Source organism: Pteropus vampyrus, unplaced genomic scaffold (assembly GCF_000151845.1).
Source record: "Pteropus vampyrus isolate Shadow unplaced genomic scaffold, Pvam_2.0 Scaffold62, whole genome shotgun sequence".
In the NCBI taxonomy this organism is placed as follows: domain Eukaryota; kingdom Metazoa; phylum Chordata; class Mammalia; order Chiroptera; family Pteropodidae; genus Pteropus; species Pteropus vampyrus.
In genome coordinates, this window is record NW_011888843.1 from 4,318,573 (window position 1) to 4,339,387 (window position 20,815).

At 44.8% G+C, this 20,815-nt stretch overlaps 1 protein-coding gene across 10 annotated transcripts in view; it reads right to left on the reverse strand.

Moving 5' to 3' along the window:
* Positions 1–1,210: 1,210 nt before the first annotated feature.
* Positions 1,211–20,815, reverse strand: part of NEDD4L (neural precursor cell expressed, developmentally down-regulated 4-like, E3 ubiquitin protein ligase) — a 217,115-nt gene continuing 197,510 nt past the window's right edge. For 8 of the 10 annotated variants that reach the window (XM_011361101.2, XM_023531152.1, XM_011361103.2 and 5 more), the window contains 7 exons: positions 17,429–17,502; positions 15,190–15,250; positions 13,241–13,300; positions 11,911–12,018; positions 10,406–10,502; positions 9,820–9,892; positions 5,682–6,212 (listed from right to left, as the gene is read on the reverse strand). In XM_011361101.2, coding sequence (XP_011359403.1) covers positions 6,110–6,212; positions 9,820–9,892; positions 10,406–10,502; positions 11,911–12,018; positions 13,241–13,300; positions 15,190–15,250; positions 17,429–17,502 — 576 coding nt within the window. In that variant the 3' untranslated portion in view covers positions 5,682–6,109. Of the gene's footprint in view, positions 6,213–9,819; positions 9,893–10,405; positions 10,503–11,910; positions 12,019–13,240; positions 13,301–15,189; positions 15,251–17,428; positions 17,503–20,815 lie in introns of all 10 variants that reach the window. The other 2 variants (XM_011361097.2, XM_011361102.2) reach the window with 2 other exon arrangements.

The following is a 20,815-nucleotide window of genomic DNA, read 5'->3' on the forward strand; positions in this document are numbered from 1 at the left end:
TGGGGGAGGGGATGGGGCACCACATAGGGGCTGGGCAGGAAGGGACAAACCAATCGGGGCTAAATTGATCTTTTTCCCAGTCCAGCCTGAGTTCGGTCCTACGAAGGGAGGGGCCCTGGTTCTCGCCCTCCTGAGTCTCCACTGGTGGGCAGCCGCCCAGTTGTGATAGGGTCCTGCAATCTGTTTGGAGGGGTCTGTATTGAGTCTTCAGCAAACTCGTCAATGTGTTTTCCTGTCAATTTAAGTCCTACAAATACTTGCTCACAGATTCCACAGCCCGAGCTCGCTGGAAACGCAGTTTTGAGGTGTCCTCTCACAGAGGAGGGAGCACCAAAGGGATCGGCAAGTGGCTTTCACACTCTTAGGTCCCAGGACTCCTTTGAATGTGGTCCTCAGAGCCAACCGTGATTAGAATTCCTGGAGACTCACACTCACCACTTTTACGAGAGGCTTTACAATTTCAGAAGTGCCTAGACCACTCTGGCACTTCGCAGCTGGTTAACGTAGCCACTGTGTAGCTGAGGTATGATACTTTCTCTTTTTTTATTTGACCATTTGTGTTTCCCTCTAAGGAAGAACTGGACCTTCAGAGTGGCTCTGGCCACTGGCACCTCCCCTGCACCTTCGTGTGAGGCTGGACGAGGCAGCAGGAACTCAGGACGCTGCTGACACCTTTCCAGTGAGATACCATCCACCACTAAATTATGTCCTGCTTGAATATTTCCCTCCTGGCAGTCCCTTAGGGGACAAGAAGAGGCTCAGTCCTACAGAAAAAGGAAAAAATGCTGGGGGGTGCGGTCTGTGAGCTCTCAGAGAGAAGGGACACGAGATCTGGATTCTGGCGGCCGCTTCTGAGAACCACTTCGGGCTTTATGACTGAGCGTTGTTAACGCACATAACTTGAGCACTGGTTGGGAAAAAGACTAGAAATATGCCTTTGCGGGGATGGATCTGAATGAACTGCAGTGTTAGATAAAGTTATCAAGTCTCAAGTTTAATAAAAAGACAGATGGATAAGATTCGATGTGCATCCCATTAAGCTTAAGCCATGTGTTTTGGGCAGACTTCAGTGATGTTTTTATAGGTGTGGAAATTTAGGGAGATTAAGGAAATGAACATACTATCATCAATCTGCAGGCATTTAAACCCCTGAAATCAGACGATACATTCACAACGAAGCTTTAAATCAGACAATCCATCATACTTGATATAAAATGTTCCAGCTTCCATAATTCTTTATTAAATATTTGACAAGTTGCATCACTTATTTACAACGACTTCATTTTGTCACATTACTCTTTTGCTGTCAGGAAAACAATCTACAATTTCTCATTAGGTCTCTCAAGAAAAATGAAAAGCCAAAAGGATTTGTTCTTAAACAAAACTTTTCCTGTGTGTATCAAATTCAACCACATTTCAAAGCTACTCTGATTGTGAAAATGAACACGGTCTGTAAGTTGTCTTTAAAAAATTTCAAAGTAGTTTGGTTTTTAATCACGGTATCAAATAGTACTTGGCTTTATAGTAGGAGGTGGGTTTATAATAAAAAATTATAAAACATTGAGAATTCATTTGGAATGCTTGAAACTCTTTTCACCTTAAAAGTCACTCTGTTTATTCATGTTTCATTTGCTAATAGATCCTGAATTAAGAAGTGACAGCATATTGACACCATCTTCTGGGGGTTCTCTCAGGTTCCGAGGGTCCGAATTCTCAGGATACAGCTTGGAGGGACTAGGTTCTCACTCCCTTTCAAAATCAGATTACTCGAGAAAGGTGTAAAAATGCTATACAAATATATACAGATATATTTGGACAGCACATGTACGTATATATGTATATACATATTACATACATAGTAGTAGAGAAAGAACAAGGTTACACAAAGTTATTAACATGAAAGAAACCGTGACAATCTAGGTGAGATTAGTCTGAGTAGGAGGGGCCAAGTGGCTTCTACAGGAACATGGATGTCTATAGACTCGGGGTCATGGTCATGAGAAAGGCTTCGATGCGCTGATACCAGGTTGAGAATGCAGTACACAGAGGTCTGTGGCCAATGTCATTAGATTCCTACTGTTACTCCTTACAAACAGACCGACCAACAGAAGACATGCATTTTAAACCAGCGTTGCCTGGTGCCTAACACCGTTAATGAAGGACAGATGTCTCGGAAAACCTCACACCAACAGAAACTCTCCTTTTCTACAAAACATTAATTACGCAAGCTCACGTCTCAACGTGACGGTGTTTTCCGACACACTGAAGACGCTCTGGGGGTGGGGCGGGTGCGGACGCGCGGGTATATACACCGTTCATTAAGGCTTAGATAAATTAAAAAAAAAAGGTGGTCCGAAGTATATCACATTTTCTTCCCAGGTTTAAAATCGAGAGTACAAAGTGGGGTTTAAAAGGATGTTTAAAAACACATCTCAGACCTGAAATTGGCAGTTTTGACGGATCAGAATGTACCCCACAGCCTGAATAAGACAGAGGTAGTGCATGACCTCCTGGGGATCAGGAAGAAAGCAGACAGGGCAGTTACCCTGCACAGCAGCACCTTCTACTGGCAAGGCAGAAAATGATACCAGACAGCATGTCCCTTCCCCTCCCTGTACGGACAGGGGTGCAGAGTCAAGGTGAGGAGGAAACTGGCAAAGAAAGAGGACAGCTAGCACACACAGTGGGTAGGGGCTCAGGAACTGATTGATCCAGGCTCTCTTTATAGGTGGTAAAATTTCAGAGAGACAAGACTTAGGAACATACTAGTCAAATGCTTGACAATTAGTTAACTGTTAGAAAAATTAGTAATTTGCTGCATATGAACTTGGCTTTCAAGAGAGCCAAGTTGGATCTGGCAAGATCAAAGAGCAGTGGTACGTGTTGTCTATTTTAACAATGTGAGATGCAGAAAGTGGTTCAAATATTTTGCTAACCATTTCTCAGAACCTGTCACTGCATCCTTACGTGGGAGACAGAATCCATATCAGATCGCTTTATAGCATTTGTCATCTGACCTTAGGGAATCCCTAATGTTAGCTACCGAAGGGCCATGGAAACGAAAATCAAAGAAGCATCTTATACTCTGGTGATGTGGTAGAGGACTGGCTACAGAATAATGAAATAATGAAAAATGTTTCGTGGGGAAAAAAGAGAGAAGAGCATGAAGCTGAATATAACAGCCAAGCAAACACCTCGCCGCTTCCTGTCCCAGAGGCAAAAGGTAGAAAAAACAGCGCACCAGCCAACGTCAACCCCACTAGGCAGACGATCCAGATTTACCTTTAGGCCACCGAGAGGCAAGAAGAGAAATAGCCAGGACCCAGAGACAGCTGTGATAACTGACGTCAAAGGACCTTCCACATGCAGTCTGTAAACGCCGGAATTCCTTAATCTCATGGCAAATTGGCCCATAACAACTATACTTTCTTCTGGGAGCTAAATAAAACAAAACTGGATTCAAGTAAATTCTAAGAAAACAGAGGCCCCAGAGACCCTAGACTTCAAAATAGCATCACTGCTAAGGACCAGTAGAAAAAATGACATAGCCTCTGCCCCCACGCCTGATGACCAGAGTCACTGGAGGCCCAAGGAATGACTGACCAGCCTGCTCTTTATGTGGCACATTTTCTTTGCTGCCATCTGTCGTTATGTCCTGAAGATGATGGAAAGTGGTCATCAGGATTTAGAGAAAATAAGATCTATGACTATTTTCAACCAAGATTGAAACACCGAGACTTGCTGAGAACTAGGGAAACACACGTGGATTAAAAAACAAAAACAAACCCCAAACCCAGCACTATTCAGCTGTCACTGAAATCAGATATTAGTGAATAGATGAACTGAACTGTCATTCACAATTACTGCTTTTCAAGTATTCATAGGGGTATATTTTGATAATTCTCATCTGTTCCCGGCATAGAAATTATCCTAGATTGGTTTTTCATATTTTCAATGTGTTGCCTAATTTGCATTCAACCAATATTCTGCTTTTGAATATACAATTTTAAAATGACAGAAGGACCCTGGTTTTTACACTAGAATCACTGGATCTCGCCCCCTACAGTCACGTGATCACTCTCAGAACCTGTGCAAGCATGCTGCTCACCCAGGCTGTAGCATGAGTCTTAAAAAGCAAGCTGGCCCTGGACTAGCAGGGGCTGCGACGAGGTGAGCTTCGCCACTGAGACACCTGTTATATTGACCGAAGGGAGAAAAAAAATCCCACCAAAAGATAAAAATAATGGGCAATACTGTTTTTTTTTTCCCCCTAATTACTCAACATCTAAGTTTTCTGATCATTATTATTTTAAAATCAGTAAGAAAAGGAAGCCAATCCTTAGCTCTGTAGAAATTCACCTTCTTCTAGACACCTCGGCACCCCCTTGGACAACCCATTTATAACCACAAACATTCACGGCTTCTCACGAGCCACCAAAATGGAATTTCTTACACCAAAAGGTCCTTCTTCCATAACAAACACAGGGCCCGAAACCACTATTTTTGTCTTATAAATTTATGACTGGCAAGAGATCAAATCTCTAGTGTCCCCTGACAGCTATGACAGGGTCTAGGACAACACAGGTTACAAAAGACAGGAGGGTTGCTGAACCCCCACACTGCCTCAGGCGCTCTCTCAAAACACGGAAAATTACAAGTGGCAAAGAATCGAACGGAGCTGACGCCCTCCAGCCCCTGCCCTGGCCAGGTGAGCTGCCTGACGGCAGCGGGTCGAATCGAGTCCGCCCCCTCGCTCTTAGCCTAGCACACAACACACGACTCAGGCCACACATAGTACTGAAGCATGCAACATGTCACAGGTAACAAAACCGGTTCGGTTAAGTGCATATTAAATTCATCTTTGAGGAGAAATCGCAAAACGATCGGTGAGAACAGGTCTGTCGGCTCAGCTTTACAGCCAGGTTTCAGACACCAGCAGCCAGGTTCGCTATCGATAGGTATTGCACCAGAAAGATGGTGCGGGGAGAAGAAATAATCATCACATTTAATGTCTATGATAAAACAAAACAAAACAAAACATCAACAACACCAGGTATGACCTCCATGGAGTACATAAAGTGCCTTCAGAATTGGTGCAGTTAGAACAGAAATTGGTTATTTAGCTATCAGCAAATGCGTACAAATAGGAGACTAAAGAGATCTGGTTTCCACAGTTTCAAATCAAGCAGTGCCAAGTTTCATTCAAATGCCTCTACTATGAACAGCAAAGAGGAAACTATAATAAAAGCATGACTGTACAGCATTGGAAAGGGTTAAGCAATTTCTCTTATGAGAAATGGTAGTCCAACCCCGTCTCGAGTGTTACAGCACACGTAATTACCTCTAAGGAATAATGGTGTGATTCCTTCAGATCAACACAAAATTTGTCATGCTATGGTACAATTCTCCCAGCCTGTAGCTATTATGCTGAATTTGTACCCAAAAAAAAAAAAAAAGTAATATCCAGTTTGTTTTCATTCTGAGTATGGAAAAAATTATCATTACGTTTAATGTTATATTTTAAGTTCTCTCAAAGTACTCGTCTGTTAAGGTTTTTTGGGCAAAATCCGTCTTCTAATTCTAATAAAGTAGACGGTAGGGGTGTCGAAGTACTTCGAAAATAAAAAAGTCACAAACATTACACCTGGTATGAAATTCAAATACAAAAAAAAAAAAGCTCATTTTTCCACGTACATGAGACATCTTTAATTGTAATGAAATGAAATCGGAAAATCGGTCTAAATCATTTGAAAAAGTAAACATGAGTTGTAATACTATACCTGTAGAGTGATTAATTCCATTCATTGTCATTATAAAGTATGTAAAATATTTATTAAGGGCTTTGCCTGCAGAGGCACAACATAAATAGAATAAGTCCTCCTGAAATGTAATTAGTGTGCACATCAACCAGCTGATAATTTGCGGTGGAAAATGCAAGAACGCGACCTGGGACCGGGTTCGCACGTCTGAACTTGGGCAAGTCACGGGCGAAGGCTCCGCTCCAGGAGCCACGCTGTGCAGCTGATCTTCTGCCACCATCTCTTCAAAGTCTATTAGGCAAATGCAAGCAGGACTTGCTCCGCGGACAACCACCCGGGGCTGGGGGCGCTTAATCCACCCCCTCGAAGCCTTGCGCATTTTCCACGGCCATGAGAAGTTTCTCTCGTAAATCTTCGAAGGTTTCGTACGGAGGTAAGTCGAGGCGATTAAAGCTGCAATGGTAACAAAGGTGTAGGTAAAACGCCATCGTTATGAACCGTTAGGTATGACAGCATTTCCTAGATTTGGCTAAGGGGGGCGTCTGGGGTCGGAGCGAGTGTGTGCATATGTCTTAATCAAATTCTGATGATCAAAAAAAAAAAAAAATTCCTGCTTTGAAACTGTTCACATCGAGGTAGCTGACATATACTCCAAGACTTCAAAACCCCTGAAACACAAAAGAATTTACGCAGTAGGAGCTCCGGGAGAATCGGGCGAACCGAGGCTGTGGCAGCTCTAACGCTCTCACTTCTGCATCGGGCCCCGAGCCAAGTGCTTTTCTACGCAGTGACTCATCGTGTTTCCAACGCTTTCTCTGTTCTGCAGATGCGGGTCTCACCCCCGGGAGCAAGGAAGGCTCCAGACTAGAACCAGGCGGGCAGTGGCTCCAGAACCCCAATGCTAAATAAGCAGCTGCCTTCTCCTCTCAAAGTCAGGAAAGCAATCGACATTTGGAGTGAGAAGCTGCATTTGAAAAAAGCCCCTAAAGATCTGCAGGCTTCGTTTCGTTTGGGCCGTTACGAATCACCCAGGTGGGAGTGAGGCCTTCAGACAGACGAAGCACACTCGTCTAAGAGACCAAGTTCAAATGCTGGCTTGGCCACGTGCCAGCTGTGTGACCTTGGGCAAGTCGCCTCCTTTTCTGAGTCTGTGCATCTGTGAAGTGGGGAAACAGCTCACAGGGTACTGAAAGGGTCAAATCAGAACATATTTAAAGTGTGCCTGGCACACGGCAAATGCCCAAAGATGGTGACCGCCATTATCACTCACTTGCCTGTATTCACAGAGTGATGTGTGGGGTGCAAGGAGTTGGAGCCCCCGCTCACAGAACTGATGCCTGGCGGGGGGTGGACCGTTGACATGTATGTCATGAAAATGGCCACACCCCCTTGCCGCAGCTCATGATTTAATAAGAGCTAATGCTCAGGGAGCATTTACCCCGTGCAGTCAGCATTAGGTACTTTTCATTTATTACCTCAGTAAATCCTAGCACTCACCTTACAAGGCAGGTAATGATTCACCTCTATTTTATAAAGGAGGAATTCGAGGCACAGAGGGATTAGGTAACTTGCCTAAGGTCACACAGAAAGCGATACAGCCAGGACTCAGCCCTGGTCTGGCTCCAAAGCCCAAGTCTAACCACTTTGTGTGTTGTGCCTCAGCATTTAAAACTGTTCTCTCCAGGCACTGACATGATTCCAAGCTTTAAGGGCTAACGGTTAGCAGCAGCAGCAGTGAAAAACAGACACGCGTCCACAGTGGGCCCTAAAATGTTGAATAAGGCACACTGAGCTCTCAGATTGTTTTAAGTCACTAAACATTAAAAGACACAGCGGAGAATAACACCGCCTCTAGAACTAGAGCTCTCAGAAACCCAGAATCCTAAAATAAGCCTAAAAAAATTTCTCATTTTTGGTTTTCATTTCATTTCATTAAAATGACCTCGAATATTATTTTACCAATTAAAAAGACAGAACTTCATGTTTGCAGACTGCACTTAAACGAGCTGTTCACAGAGGTGGCTTCGGTCTTAATTTTAAGTTGGCATTTCACAGTCCAGGGCCTGCAATCTCTGTGGCATCTGGTGATACATTTTCTTCCCCTTTAATAGGAACCACTCTTTAGAATTGCTATGGCGATGATATGAGTTAAAACACACAAAGCACCTAGGACAATGCCAGGAACACTTTAAACGCTTAAAAAGTGTTCGTCACTGTTACTTCTGAGGTCAGGGGGCAGGGGCCTGGCTCTGGTCTGTCACTAACTGTGTGACCTCATTGTCCTCAGCGGGCTTCAGCGTCTTCAGGTGGATGATGCGTGGGCCGAATGAGATTATTTTTAGAGTCGGCCTCAGAGAGCAAGTAAGTCTTTGATTCTCAGTAAAGTGAAATTTTACATATTCAAGCAGTGGCCTTTGCCAGAACAACAAAACAAAGCCCTTTAAATATCAGACACGCAATAATCACATCTGGGAGGTTTACGAAAAGCACGCTTCGGAAAGAACCAGCTCACCCAGCTCTTGCTCTCCTGATAAAGCAGGTTTGCATTTTTAACTGTATATTTTATATTTCCATAAACCATAAAAGGAATTAGACATCAACGTGGCTAAATCTGATGGGGGAACTATTGCGAGGAAGCAGCCAGCAAAGCCGCTGTCTCCTGTGTCATGGGAGGCCTGGGGACTGGCTGGAAAGAAAGCCACGCGGCAGAGAGAACAGGAAGTCCTGTTGCCATAACTATTAGAGGGTGCCCGGCCCACGGGTGAGGGCTGTGCCCGGTGAGTCGGCTCTTACTCCAATTTCTCATTATTAGACTGGGAGCTTGAGAGTTTTCTGTCAATCCACAGCAGTCCTGGGCTCGGGCTCAGTGCTGGCTGTTTTTCCAACAAAGGCCATCACAACCCAGAAAAATTACATTCGACCCTGGGATTGTTTGGAATAAAAGCTCCTAACTACCAAAACATTCTTCCCTAGAATAAAGGCAGAGAATCCCAGACAATGACTGTTTTGGGTATTCGCCAACGTTAGCTGGAGTTGGCATGCTTCCAAGGGTCTGATGGGCAATGACCATATTTACATTCCATTCAGAGTCACGCAAATGGCACACATGGGGGAGGGGGGGTGGAGGAAAAAACTGTCCTTCCAGCGAGGGAATCGAACAGAAGCAAAAAACCTCTCACAGCCCATTTTCCACACGCACACTTTCACGAGAACCCTCCCCGAGCTGGCAGTTCACGTTGCTGCCAGACACGCTCAGTGGCCCCGTGCAGCGCGGGAAGGCCAGGGTGGGCGGCGGAAGCCCTCGCTGCTCACGGGGAAAGGTGGGCTGTGAGCGGGGCTCACCATTTTCGGAGGAGCCACTTCCACTCGCTTCCTGAGAGCGAGAAATTAAAGCCGGTGGGGAAAACCAACATGAGGGACACCGCAGCTCGGAGGAGCCAGAGGGCACTGAGCGGCCAGGCTCATCCTTGTGCTGGCTTTATGTAACTTTTCAGAGAAACTGGAGACCCTGCATCTTGGAGGCCACCATGTGCCACCCTGTCCCCCTGGGCCGTGGTCCCATGTCAGACCTCGCACCCTCCTCTGGCCACAATCATATTGGTACCAAATTCTAGAGACTTAGGAGTTATCAATGGCCTTGGCCTTTTAAAAACAATGCTTCTACAGAGAATTTTATCCCAAGTTCTAAAAAGCCAATTTAGGGTTGGAATAAACACCTCATCTGTTTAGAGTCTGGGAGCTGTCACATCCACGCATGGCGGGTCTGAGTGAAATCTCTGCTTCCTGGAGTCCTCAGGGAGGGACGGGGGTGAGAGAGGAACTCCGCACAGCATGGCCGGCCTAACCTCGTGCCACACGTACTGGGTCCACGCAGAACTTGAAGCCTCAACCTTCATCAGCATCCTGTACAACTTATATTTTCATCTGCACCACCGACATTTCAGACTCTAAGCTATTTACGAGTAGGGAATGTAGCATTCTATAGCTGCCAGCCGACCCGCGCACACAGTGAAGTATTTAAAATACGGTTCGTTGACAACTGTGCATTTTCGTCACTCACCACGTGTGAGCTCGGGGCAGTTTTTCGGGACTCCCCCATTGCTCTATTGTAAACAGCTGAGGACCATTGGAACCTAGACAAAGAAAGAAAAACCAAAGCTGAGAGCGCTTGAGGCAGGAGCGACTTACGGAAAAGGAAGGGGGTGGGCGGGGTGCTCGGGGAGCCCAGGCACCCTCGAGGGCTGCGGCACAGAATTTACTATTTAACGATGGGGAAAATGTGTTTGCACGGCCTCACAACAGACTCTGGCTCACCTTCCGAAGGAAACTGAGCCAAGCTTAACAGACACAGCTGCACACGGAGGTGCAGACAGCTACAGCCTGCAGCTGAACCTTGGGAGTTTACATTTGAAACTACTTTTGGGGGGAAAAAAATGAAATGTGACCTTTAAAAAGCAGAGGCCTTTGAAAAAGGGATGTTTTACATCTATAATAAGGACTGAAGAATTCTGCTTCCTGGAGGTGAGAAGTCTTTAAAACATTCAGTTTAGAATCACATGGATGATTCTGCAAAATCTAGTTTTTAAAGAATAGATCAAAACAAAACAAACAAACAAAACAAACAAGAGTGATAGTATCTTGCTCACCATAAAGTTCGGCAAATCCATTCATAGGTACTCGGGATGTCCCTGTGACAAACTGCAGTAACCGGATACGCTTCTCGGCGTCCATCAGCAGCACAGCCTATAAACGGAGGCAGAAGGTCATTATGTCGCCACGTGACATTTGACACACGCTGCTGTAATGCAGACAAGCAAACGTAACCTTATTTATCCCGCAGTGGAAGATCTAGACAGTTGACTCTGAAAATGGTCATTTTTTTTTTTTTATGGTCACCACGATACTGGCCTCTCTCTAATCTGAGAGAGAGAAAGAGATCACACAGTGTCTCTTTCTTCTTCTGCCAATAGTCAAAATAAATGATATAAAAAGCAAACTCTTTGATGGCACCAAGCTCAAGAGTCTGTGTGTGAGGCTCGCCAGTTTCTCCGAGCCAATTATAAACACACAGAGTTCGAGAAGTGTCAACACCAGGTTAGGAGATGGGATTTCAGGCTGTAGACAGATCCTCTAAAGACAATGTTTTATAAAAAGCAAAAAACAAAACAAAACAAAACAAAAAAACAAAAAACAAAAAACAAAAAAACAGAGGCAAGGATAGGCCTCAAAATAATCCGTGTATTTTACACATCTGAATTAGTACAAGAATTGAGTTGGCTTTACTGGTAAGGTCACTTGAACTGCTATGGAAAAAACATCTAAAATCAAAACTGAGTGAGACTTGGACTAGGATTTAAGATTCTGCTTCTTTCTTTTTATCTCTATGTCTGCTGGCACCTGAAATATTAAATTCACATTAACATTTAGAATGGATATCAATATAGTAACATTTAGAAATTTTAAAAAGTGTTATGATTCCTTATTTCTATAAAAGAAATAATCAGCTTTTTTTCTGTGATTGTTCTCTTAAAGTTAGTTTACTATCTCCTCCTTGGACTCACTCAGTTCCTACTTCACTTTTCTCGTAAGCCAAACAGAATGCGAACACTGGCCCAAGAGAGTAAATCAAATTTCATGTGTAGCCATCTTTGATTGAAAGACAGAAAAGATCAAAATGTGTGTCAGCATAAACAACAACAAAAATTGAGAAAATGATTTTTTAACCAAACATGACATCTTGGAAAAGTCAGCCCCAAAGCACGTTTTCGCCCTGAGAAACCTCCCTCCCATCGTATTTACGCTTTGGAGGACTAGTTCCAATGCTTGAATCCCACGGCCTCCTTTTCAGAATCAGTCTACTCAACGGTTCCTCAAATAGGAGCCGCTTTAATTGGTGGTCAAGGAAAGGCCATGTGCTTTGATAAGAATCAACCTTATTCAAAGACGGTTGTCCACTGGAGTTACAGAGAAATATGGCAGGAAGGGCTGTTTCTGGTTCAAGTCTGCCTCTTCTCTGCCCCAGCAACCCAGGTCCTAAGTTCCAGCAGCTGGACTCAAGCAAGACCACGCGAAGGGCGGCACAGAAGCTGCCCTGCTCCCGCTCCCGGCCTGAGCCATTGGAGCAGCAGGGCCCTGGGGGCCCAGGCCTTACCTTCCAGAACCACTGAATGACAGGGTGGTTCGGGCAGTAGCCGTTCTTGTAAATAGAATGTTGTCTCCAGTCATTCACGTCCACATCGCCGAGGCCGCACATCAGCAACTAGAAAGGAGAGTGACCAGATGTAAACGGGGCCTGGTGTGGACGCCAAAGAGATGGCTTCATGTCAGCACCAGCACTCGGTCGTGTGCAAAGCCGGTAAGCTGGCAACTCATAAAGCAACAAATGAAGGGAATACGTGTCTCAAATTTTACCTGCCAACACAGGTCAAGGGGGACCCAACGAGAGGGGCCCGAGTGTAATGCTTATGCAGGCCACATTTCATATTGGAAATTAAGCCTCTAGATCAACCATCTTCCCTCCTCCTGCAAGCGGAAGACGGTGCTCCTAGATTTCCTTATGCTCCATTTACATCCGCTCATCACCCTGGCTGTTTCCCCTTCTGAGAGGTTATTTGTCTCAATCTTTGAAAATAGCTTCCCACCCACAAAGAATCAGCACGTTATGACAGCAAGAACTTATCTTCCCCAGATCTATCGACCTGGGTGAGGGCAAACCACCCATCCGTTCGGAGGCCCAAGGATGCAGACCTGTACTAATGCTGTAACCGGCTCTTTGTCTTAGCGGTTACCCTGAGGTCTGCTTTCCTTAGTATCTAACCTTCCATGAGGGAAGGTTTCCTGTGGACAAATGAACACGACATTCCTGCAGAGGTACCACAGTGAAAAGGAAGGAGAACTAAGCCATAAGCCTGAAAACCAGAGTGTTAGGCCTAACTGTGCCAAAACCCTGTTGAGTAAACCTGCGGGGTCGTGAACTGCTCCCTGCCTCAGTTTCCCCACCTGTCCAATGAAAAGCTTATACTACGTGATTTCTAGGACTTCGACTATCTTGAAGTTTCCATGTTAAGATGAAAGAACAGAAAGCCAGTCTACGAGAAGTGCCTCGCTGGATGGGGCTTGGGTGAATGGCTCATTGAATCCCGCTGACAGCCTTCCTTGTTCTGTTTCTCTCAATGTGACGAAGGGTGACACAGTCCTTTGCTTTCGGAGCAAGGGGCCATGAACCCAATTCAGCTAGCTAAGTGGGCCTCTACTTGTCCGGCACGTCCCAGAACTGGCCTCTCCTGGGCAAGGAATCTACAGGTGACGACTTGTGCTACTTACTGACTCTCAGGAGAGCAAACAAACGAGCCTCTTAAAAGATCTGTAGTAGAAGTCACCTAAGCTACGAGAAGTGCCCCAGAGAATATTAAAATATCATATGTAAAGTAATGAGAAAGTTTTAAAAAACCTACTTTATACAAAATGGTCACAATACAAACCTCCAGCTCATTTTCATCAAAAATTTTAATCAAATCAATAGGAAGCAGTTCGGTGAATCCCTGAAAGAAAAAAGCAAAATCACCCTAAATACCCTTTTCCTTGAAAGAGACAAATTTTATAGGAAAAACAAACTTTTTTCACTAGCCAAGAAAAAATACATTCTTTACTAACGATTTACATATCAGGGACAGTGGCCAGTAGTTGTTCCTATAAAAACAGCATAGTCACAATATAAAAAAATTCGAAAAAGAGTAGAAATCTAGAAGTCTCAGGTATTTGAGTATTTTTTGAGAGCCTATGAAAACATGGGTTACTGTAGGCAGGCGGCTTCCAAAGCCATTTATGACACATTGCTGTGAGTCAGGGTGTCCTAAAATACACAAGCCATAGACGAGCAAGGGAAGGAAGTACAAACATCGGGTACTGAAGGCATCTAGAAGAAACAGAAAAAGAGGCGGTGTGCTGGGCACAGAGGAGACTGGAACCGGGAACCTGCTCCAGCTCCTGGCTCTGGTCACCAGTGAGTGATGCAGGACGAGACCCTCTACGCCCTGCACCTGGCATGGGGTGGGCTTCTGGAAGTATGGGTGCATCACCTGGGGTGGGGACCGGGGTCTGCTTCCTGGGTTTCTTACTAGAGTGTAAAACCTGCTGTTCTCAAGTGCCCCAACGGATATTTTACGCTCCTACGCCCTGAACACTTTTGAACGTTCTGTCCGGGGTGGGACCTTTTTCACCGTGTGTAGGTGGCTGAGCCGGGGTCAGCTCAGGAGTGGTGCTGACGAGAACTCTGCCTCGGTTCTGCGGAGATTTAGAACACGCACTTGGGGCTCGTTCGCTTTAAGTGACTACTACCCATTATCAAGATTTAAGATCACTTTTGATCAAAGTGAACCTTTTTTTTAACCCTTTTCCTGCTTAGAAAAAAAAAAATGCAGCTTGCTGCCAGTGTTCATTTAATATCACGCGTAGAAATGCTGTGTTCTCTAGGATCTGACATTTTCAGCGATCGAGGATTACCGTATTTTGTAAATGGAAATACCACTACTAAAATCAGAATGCTATAGAGAGAATGAGGTCATTTGTTTCCAAAGACTATCGATATATTAGAGCAATGCAAAAAATAAGAGCGAGATATTTTGTGGCAAACTTTAGGGGTGAGGTTAGGACTATAATCTCCGAGTTATCTCAGGATAAATGCTGTAGCCACAGCACCGCTGACAAGTATCTTCGGGGCAAACGGGAAATGGGTTAAATCATGAACCGCTTCCCTCCTCTCCACTCTCCGCTAGGAGCCTCCCATAAGGGGCCTGGAGCATCACAGACATGAAATCCTTGGGTCTGAGAAGGGCCTGCTTCGCCTTTAATAGGGTGGAAGTTGGCACAGGTGGCTTGGTATGAGATGAAAACCCAGCCTGGGAAAATGTGTTTCCCACATGCGTGCAGAGGAGAGACGTGTGTGAGGAGCTGTGAAGAAAAGGGGCGACGTGACTGGAGACTGTTTTACACTGTTCGGTCCCCAAGCCTTCTGGTTCCTGAGGACCCGTCATCACAGCAAAAGGCAGAGATGTGTCTCCCAGCCTTCGCTTGGGTACCAGCAGGACTGCGGGTCTAGCCTCTGTGGGGACGCTTGCTCTCCCCGATCAAGCTTGTAAAAAGTTCTCTTTCCAAACAGTGAAGGCAAATTTAAAAATAAGAGCAGCAAAGCAAGAGGACACTAAACAAGAGAAAGCAGATGAGAGGGTGGCAGGGCAGTGGCTGAACGCGCCTGTCCTGGAGATGGTTTGACGGTGTGAGCGGGCAGTCCCGATCTCTGTGCTGTGGTCCCCACACCGTGCCCGTCTCGCCGTGTGATTGTTCCCGCCACACCACCCCAAGGAGCAAAGCCATCCTCTCTCAACCTGGGACTAAAAGGCGCAGGCAGACGACCCTGGTGGGCACAGCTCACCTCCAGGAAGGCGTTCATTTGCTTCTGGACCCTGTTCACAAACCTCCATTGGATGACTAAGCTGCAGGAGAAAACGGAACAGCATGTTAACCACCTTCGTCATCACTGGCGCTCATGTCTTGACGACTGTGATTGCTTCTCATCAGACACGGGACAGAAATCTCTATATCGGCAAAGGCAAGGTGGGGCGGGGGGCGGAACCCGAGGGCACACGCTGTTTATTCATGAATTCTTTCAAGAGTAAGTGGAACGGATGTGAAAAATCTGAAATCTCACTGAAGATTTCAAAAGAATAGTTAATTTCCTTCTTCTCTCAGCTCCAGCCTTAGTTTATCAAAGTTGCTCTATAATGTGACTACATGGAGAAAAGGGGAAAGGTCCTGGGGTATGAATACATACCTACGTGTGCATAATGTGTGTACAAACTCACATACATACACATCCACATATGTACAAATACGTACATATATTTTTAAAGGGACTATTTAGTACAACATATTTTGTCATATATTTCATTCTAATATCCAATGTACTGATTTTAAACAATGACTTATACTTTATCAGCAAAATGACTGACATGAGTACTTCGACACCAGAATTTGAAGGATTAATGGTAAGACCTCTTTAGGCAACAGAAATCTACGGAGACTATTTTTCCCTGTGACAGTGTCTGATGTAAAGCAGAATTTACTGCTGAGTGAATCAACTTTGGATTCCACTGAAAGTGTTTTGTCATGAAAGAGGACAGCGATTTTGTCATAAACAGCTGTGACCTACAAGGTGTACCATGGCAACGGCCCTTGAGGACCAGCCCTACTCACAGCCACTACTGGGCCATGTCAGGCTTTACTGTACTGAACTGCAATCATCAGCCTTCTTCCTGCACCAGAGAAATACAGGGGTCAGGGAGCAGGTAGAGATTTCAATCACCCTTTTTTTTTTCAGTGAAGCTAGCTGAAACTCTGCCTAATCCCACACCCACCAAACTTGAAACCTAAAAGAAATAACTGCAAAGAAGGATGCACACCACACATCACAATGTCTGAATCTTCAGACTTTCGACCCTAGTCACCCTGGGGTGGAGTGGATTTAAAATTTGTTCAAAGTCTGTACTTTCCATATAAAGACAGTGGTGTCTGCCAGGCTGCTGTCTGCCTGCTGAGTCTGTCCAAGTTCAAAACAAGTTTCAATTACTGTGAACAGGTAAGAACGGTAGTATCTTGCTTCTAGATTTTTATTAAGCTTAGCGAGCTTTTAACTTGGGAATTTAGCAGAAGTCTGCTATGTAACAGTCCATGCTTTGTCAGGGTCTCTTAAGTAGAGACTCCAACACTCTCCATTTCTTCCTTATTAGGAAAGACAGTGGGTTTTCCTTCGCAGATCACACCCAAAGATACCAAGACCCTTGGCCAATTCTTTGCATTAAGTCCTCCTGCCTGATTGTGTTGAGAAGAGAGGAGAGCACCCAGCACGTTGAAAAGGAGTTTGTCCGCTGAACATGAACAACCTGCTCAGGCCACGGGTCCCAAACACTGCTGCACTGACCTGGTCCCCGCACCAGGGCCATGCGGGCCACCCGAATCCTTGGAAAATCCCACAATTGTGTGCTTGAAGCATACGTGTATGCTCAAGAAGAAAAATATGACATGCCCAGCAGAGAAAGAGCTTCTGCCCAGTATAAATAAAGGCCCTAGGATTAGTCAACAGGTGGACTTCCAAAGGACTCAACTTTTTGTTCCACCGACTGAGGTTGAGACTGGGTTAAAAAAATTACTAATATCAGAAACAATTCATTACGCTTGCATGTGCTCAATTTTCCTATCCATTTTCACGATTCCCCTACATTTTCATTACGGAAAAGGAGTCAGGAGAGGGATAAAAGTATTTTATCTTTAGTTGCTCCCAATTTTACCCCACTGTGCTTGGACGCTGTGTTCCATGATTGCAGTTCTCAGTTTTAGACTGGATAGCCTCATACCCCAAAAGAGTATCTGCCATGTTTCTCGATGATGAACACCTTTTTCTCCTTCCACGGCTGCTTTATATGGCAGCTCACTGAAGTCATGATACAAGTCAAACCTTCCATCCCATAATTCAACTTCCTACTAGCACGAGTCAGAACGGAACTCAAATTGCTGAAACTATGTCCGTTATATGCATGAACTGTTTTAAAAGGCAAGGGACGTCAACCCAACATGCCGTTCAATTTAATAAAAGTTGTAAATATGTGTATACGTACTCAATATATTCCCTTTTGTTTTCATTTGTAACCATTATTTCTGACCCATTGGGCTTCAGATCCACTTGATATGTCTGTAATTACAAAGATAAAACAACGATCACCATCATGAAGTTGTGCTGCATATTATTACTGAGTAATAACATCTTACTATAAAAGGAAGATAAGCAAAATTTATTCAGAAATATTTTCCAGCAAATAGGCTTTGTGTATGGGAGGATGTCTAATGAGGTTTTTAAGCTGTTAAGATGTTACACATGTAAAGATGCTATCATTAAAGGCAAACTTTTTTATGGTTATTTGAATTTTAATTATTCCCACGTTTAGCAATGATGGAGAGGAAGAACATTTTTCATCTGCTACTCATTTATCAAGAAATTATGTTAACAGAAAAGAGATGGTACGTCCATCAGGACTAGAGAGAGTCAAGTTCGAATGTGTTTTGTTTCTAAAAACTAGATTTTATAGTCATAAAAAAGATATGTGGAATTGGCTTCAAAGAGGCAAAACGTAGGAACTTAACAAAAGAAAGAAGCTTCAGAAACGAGGCTGGTGAGATGATTTACCTGCTCGTAAAGAGCAAAGCGGCTGAAATCATGGCTTTCTCCTGCACTCTGGGCCAGCCTTGGCCTCATATCAGTGCGTGAGAGGCAATAACTAACTAGCAGAAGGGGAGCAGGGAGAGGCCAACCGTTTCACAAAGAAAATGTTTAGTCTCATAAAAATTCTGAAAACAGAACAAGGAAAAAATATTACTCAAGACTCCCCTATTCAAAGATAACCATATGAAATTTGGGGTGGGATCCTTTTAGGCTCTTTTTTTTACCCCCTGCACATACCCGGCTATAGCTGACAGTAAGCCAAGGCTGAGCGCAAGGGTTTTCCAGAAGACGTTCCTGGGTTCCATCCATCATGAAGGATGAAAAGATTTCAAATCTGTAATGAAATCTTTTGTTTGGGGAGAGGCCTATGTTCAGTGATCCTCATCACCACTGCCACACACAGCCGGGGACAGACTGGGCCTTTCTGATCTGAAAACTTAGGTCCTGTTTATCTCCAAAGGTTTGCTCCGATTATACACTTGATTCTTGTTCCTACTCACGCCGAGAGTTTTTTTTCAACCAAAGCACACTGATCGAGTCCATTTAAGTGTTTACATCTTTCCCTTTTCTTCTTTATTTGGGAAGGATCTGGTCTTCTACCACAAGGCTGAACTCTAGTTCTTACGACGTCAATTCAGCTCTTTACTTTCCCAGTATGAATCTTAATCGTTCGCGTATTTTTAATTTTCTTCAAATCCTTCCTTCCCGCCCACGTTCCCCCTTTCCACGGCTGTCTTTCCATCTCATCCAGTTTCCCCCTGTGGTTCTCTGCTCCTCTCCTGGCCATTCTTGAGGATGTTAAACATACTTGTTTAGGGAGTGGGTGGGAAAATTTCTTACAGTAAAAAGTTTTCGGTTCTTTGAAAGTTACTTGGAGGTTTGCGGACACTATTTATTTATAGGTCTGCGGTATTTTTTAAATAAGCCCATGAAGGTTTTTCTTTTTTCCTTCCACTTCTTGCTCCTCAAAGATTGTCTCGCTATTCCCTTCAGTAATGGAATTTTTCTAGCAGATCCACACTAAACAAGTTAATAAACCCAAGCCCAGTTCTTGGGAGTTGTAATTTTCAGAGGGCTATTAAATGAGAGGCTCAACTACAGATGAAATGGGGTGTGGAGGGGAAGGAGAAAAACACCTGGGACCTTTGAAAGCAGCATCCACTGATGAAAACAACAAAACCAGCCAGTGATTCTGAGTGTGAAAAATGCTTCTTGCCTATACTGTCGGGAGTCTAATTGGTTCAACCTTTTTGGATGATAATTTGGGAACAGGTGTCAGAGTTGTAATGCACATATCCCTTTCCATAATTTCTTTTAGAATTTATACCAAGGAAAAAAAGTTGGTCAAGTGTAAAAAATATATATTCCACGATTATAATCACTGTATTGTTTATAGCGAAATACTGAAATGGCCTAGAAGCCTACTACCATTAGGGCGTGGTTAAAAATGTGTATGGTCAGTGAAACGGAATTCGGTGTAGCTATTAAAATGGTATACACTGAGATTTACTGACATAGAAAAGTATCTAGGATATATTAAAACTATGCACTGCACTCCCATTTCTGTAAAAAAAAAAAAAGTCTTACATGCATGTATTTACAGAGAATAATTCCAGAAGATATATTTGAAATTTTAATCGTGATTTTTCTCTCGGTGGTTGGAATGATAGGTGATTTTTATTTTTAAAATAGGTGGTTTTATTTTTACCACAAAGATGAATACTTCATAATTAGATAAATAAATAAAAAACTGTTTCTTTTTTGGGGGGTGGGGGGAGGGACCACAGTATCCATCCTAAGTAAGGAGGTCAAGCAGCCATGGGTCGGGGGTGGTGGTCCAGTTTCATGGTTGATTCTGACCTAGGGCTTCTGAGGGAGGCAGTGACAGAGGGCTCAAGGACAGGCAGAGAAAGATGATTGTCACGTCTGTTCCCTAAGCCACCGTGTGAGGGTGAATCCTTGGAGCCTGGCAGGCTCCCTCCTGCTTGGGCTCCTCGCGGGTGACGTTTTGGTGCATAGGTCACGGCTGCTGTTGGAATGTCATTTTTTAAACTGGCTTCCAGGGGCTAGATGCGGATCGCTTCCTGTGGCCCAGGTGTGGTGTGAGGCTCATCACAGAGGCCATCACTGAACTGAGCCCACCAGCCACTGTCTCCATTCTCTCGCCGAGAGCGGGGCTCAGACAGGAAGCGGAGAGAGCCAGGGTCAAGCCCAAGGTGGCCTGACTGCAAAGCCCTTACGATGAGATCAGCCTGACTCTGTGAACATAAATTTCTCTGGCCAGCTTCCATCTCTGCCCATCCATCCTAACCTTGTTGTGTTTGTGTCTCTCCATCTGCCACCCCCCAACCCCCCCCGCCACAACACACACACTTCACACTGGCGAATTTCAGACATTGCTGCCACAGGCGGGGAGCGACCAAATGCACTCAGCGACAGTGCTGCGTGTGCCACTGGGGCACAGGGGGCTGTCGGCCTGGCTGGGCGACAGAAACGGGCTTCGTCCAGTCCTAGTGCAGGCCCGACAGAGGGCCTGTCCCGCCCCTCCGTTCCCACACCTGACACCAATCGTACTCCAGAGGCGGTGGCCGAGGCTCCGGCCGGTGGATGCCAATGGAGGGTACAAAGCAAAGGGGGACGAAGCCAGTGTTAGAAGCCAAGCGTGTGCTCCCCGGCAGCATATCCTTCATCCACTCCGCTGGGGGTTCCGGCCACCCCCACCCCCTTCCCCACTACACTTCCACACCTACGTGGTGACGCTGGCTTCCCCGGACAGCAGCGGCCC